Source organism: Pteropus alecto, unplaced genomic scaffold (assembly GCF_000325575.1).
Source record: "Pteropus alecto unplaced genomic scaffold, ASM32557v1 scaffold23, whole genome shotgun sequence".
Taxonomy (NCBI): domain Eukaryota; kingdom Metazoa; phylum Chordata; class Mammalia; order Chiroptera; family Pteropodidae; genus Pteropus; species Pteropus alecto.
The window spans coordinates 2,025,902-2,026,606 of record NW_006435837.1 but is presented as its reverse complement, the minus strand read 5'-3'; the positions used below and the strand labels follow the sequence as shown (position 1 = coordinate 2,026,606).

Genomic DNA, 705 nt, shown 5'->3' with positions numbered 1-705 from the left:
GACCATGCAGCGCCCGCGGCAGCGCCCCAGCCGCTGTCCAGCGGTCTCGGCGCAGGTCGTACATCTCCACCGAGGCCAGCGCCTCGCCGCCCGCGCCCAAGCCCCCGACGGCCAGGAGTCCCTCGCCCAGGACGCCGCACCAGAAGTGGGCCCGCGCTTCTCGCATAGGGGGTACCGCCGTCCAAACGTGAAAGCGCGGGTCGTAACGGTGCACTTGGGCCGTGACCGCCCGTGGGCTGTCGGCCAGGGGAGAGGAAGCACCGTCCAAAGGACTCTCCCCGCCTAGAACGAACAGGAAGTTGCCTGCAGCGCACACGCTGTGCCCCAGTAGCGGTGTGGGCAGCCGCGTGAGGCTCCGCCAGCGGTGGTTGTACACGTCGAAGGCCACCACGTCTTGGGTGAACTCCCAGTCCTCCTCCTCCTCCTCTTCCTCTTCCTCCTCCGGCAACTGCTCCTCTTCCTCGGGCTCTGGCGCGGCATCCCTGCCCCTGACTGCCCCCCTCGGGGCCGCGACCTCCTCAGTCACCGCCTCCGGCGCCCTGCGCCCCCCGACCAACAAGATGCGAGTTTGGGGGCTCCGGACGCTGGTCTGCTCGCCCTGCACGAGCGGCTGGCGGGAGGGCGCTGTGTGGTAATTGAGGGCCTGGATGATGAGGCCTTTGACCCGGGCGGGCAGGGCGAAGCCAGAGCCAGAGTACATGCGCC

The 705-nt window shown here is 69.6% G+C and overlaps 1 protein-coding gene across 1 annotated transcript in view; it reads right to left on the bottom strand.

Moving 5' to 3' along the window:
• KLHL34 (kelch like family member 34) overlaps positions 1-705 on the bottom strand; it is a 2,115-nt gene that overhangs the window by 539 nt on the left and 871 nt on the right. The window contains exon 2 of the mRNA XM_025046604.1: positions 1-705. This exon is cut by the window's left edge and continues 539 nt beyond it; it is cut by the window's right edge and continues 41 nt beyond it. Within this exon, the coding sequence (XP_024902372.1) occupies positions 1-705 (705 nt within the window).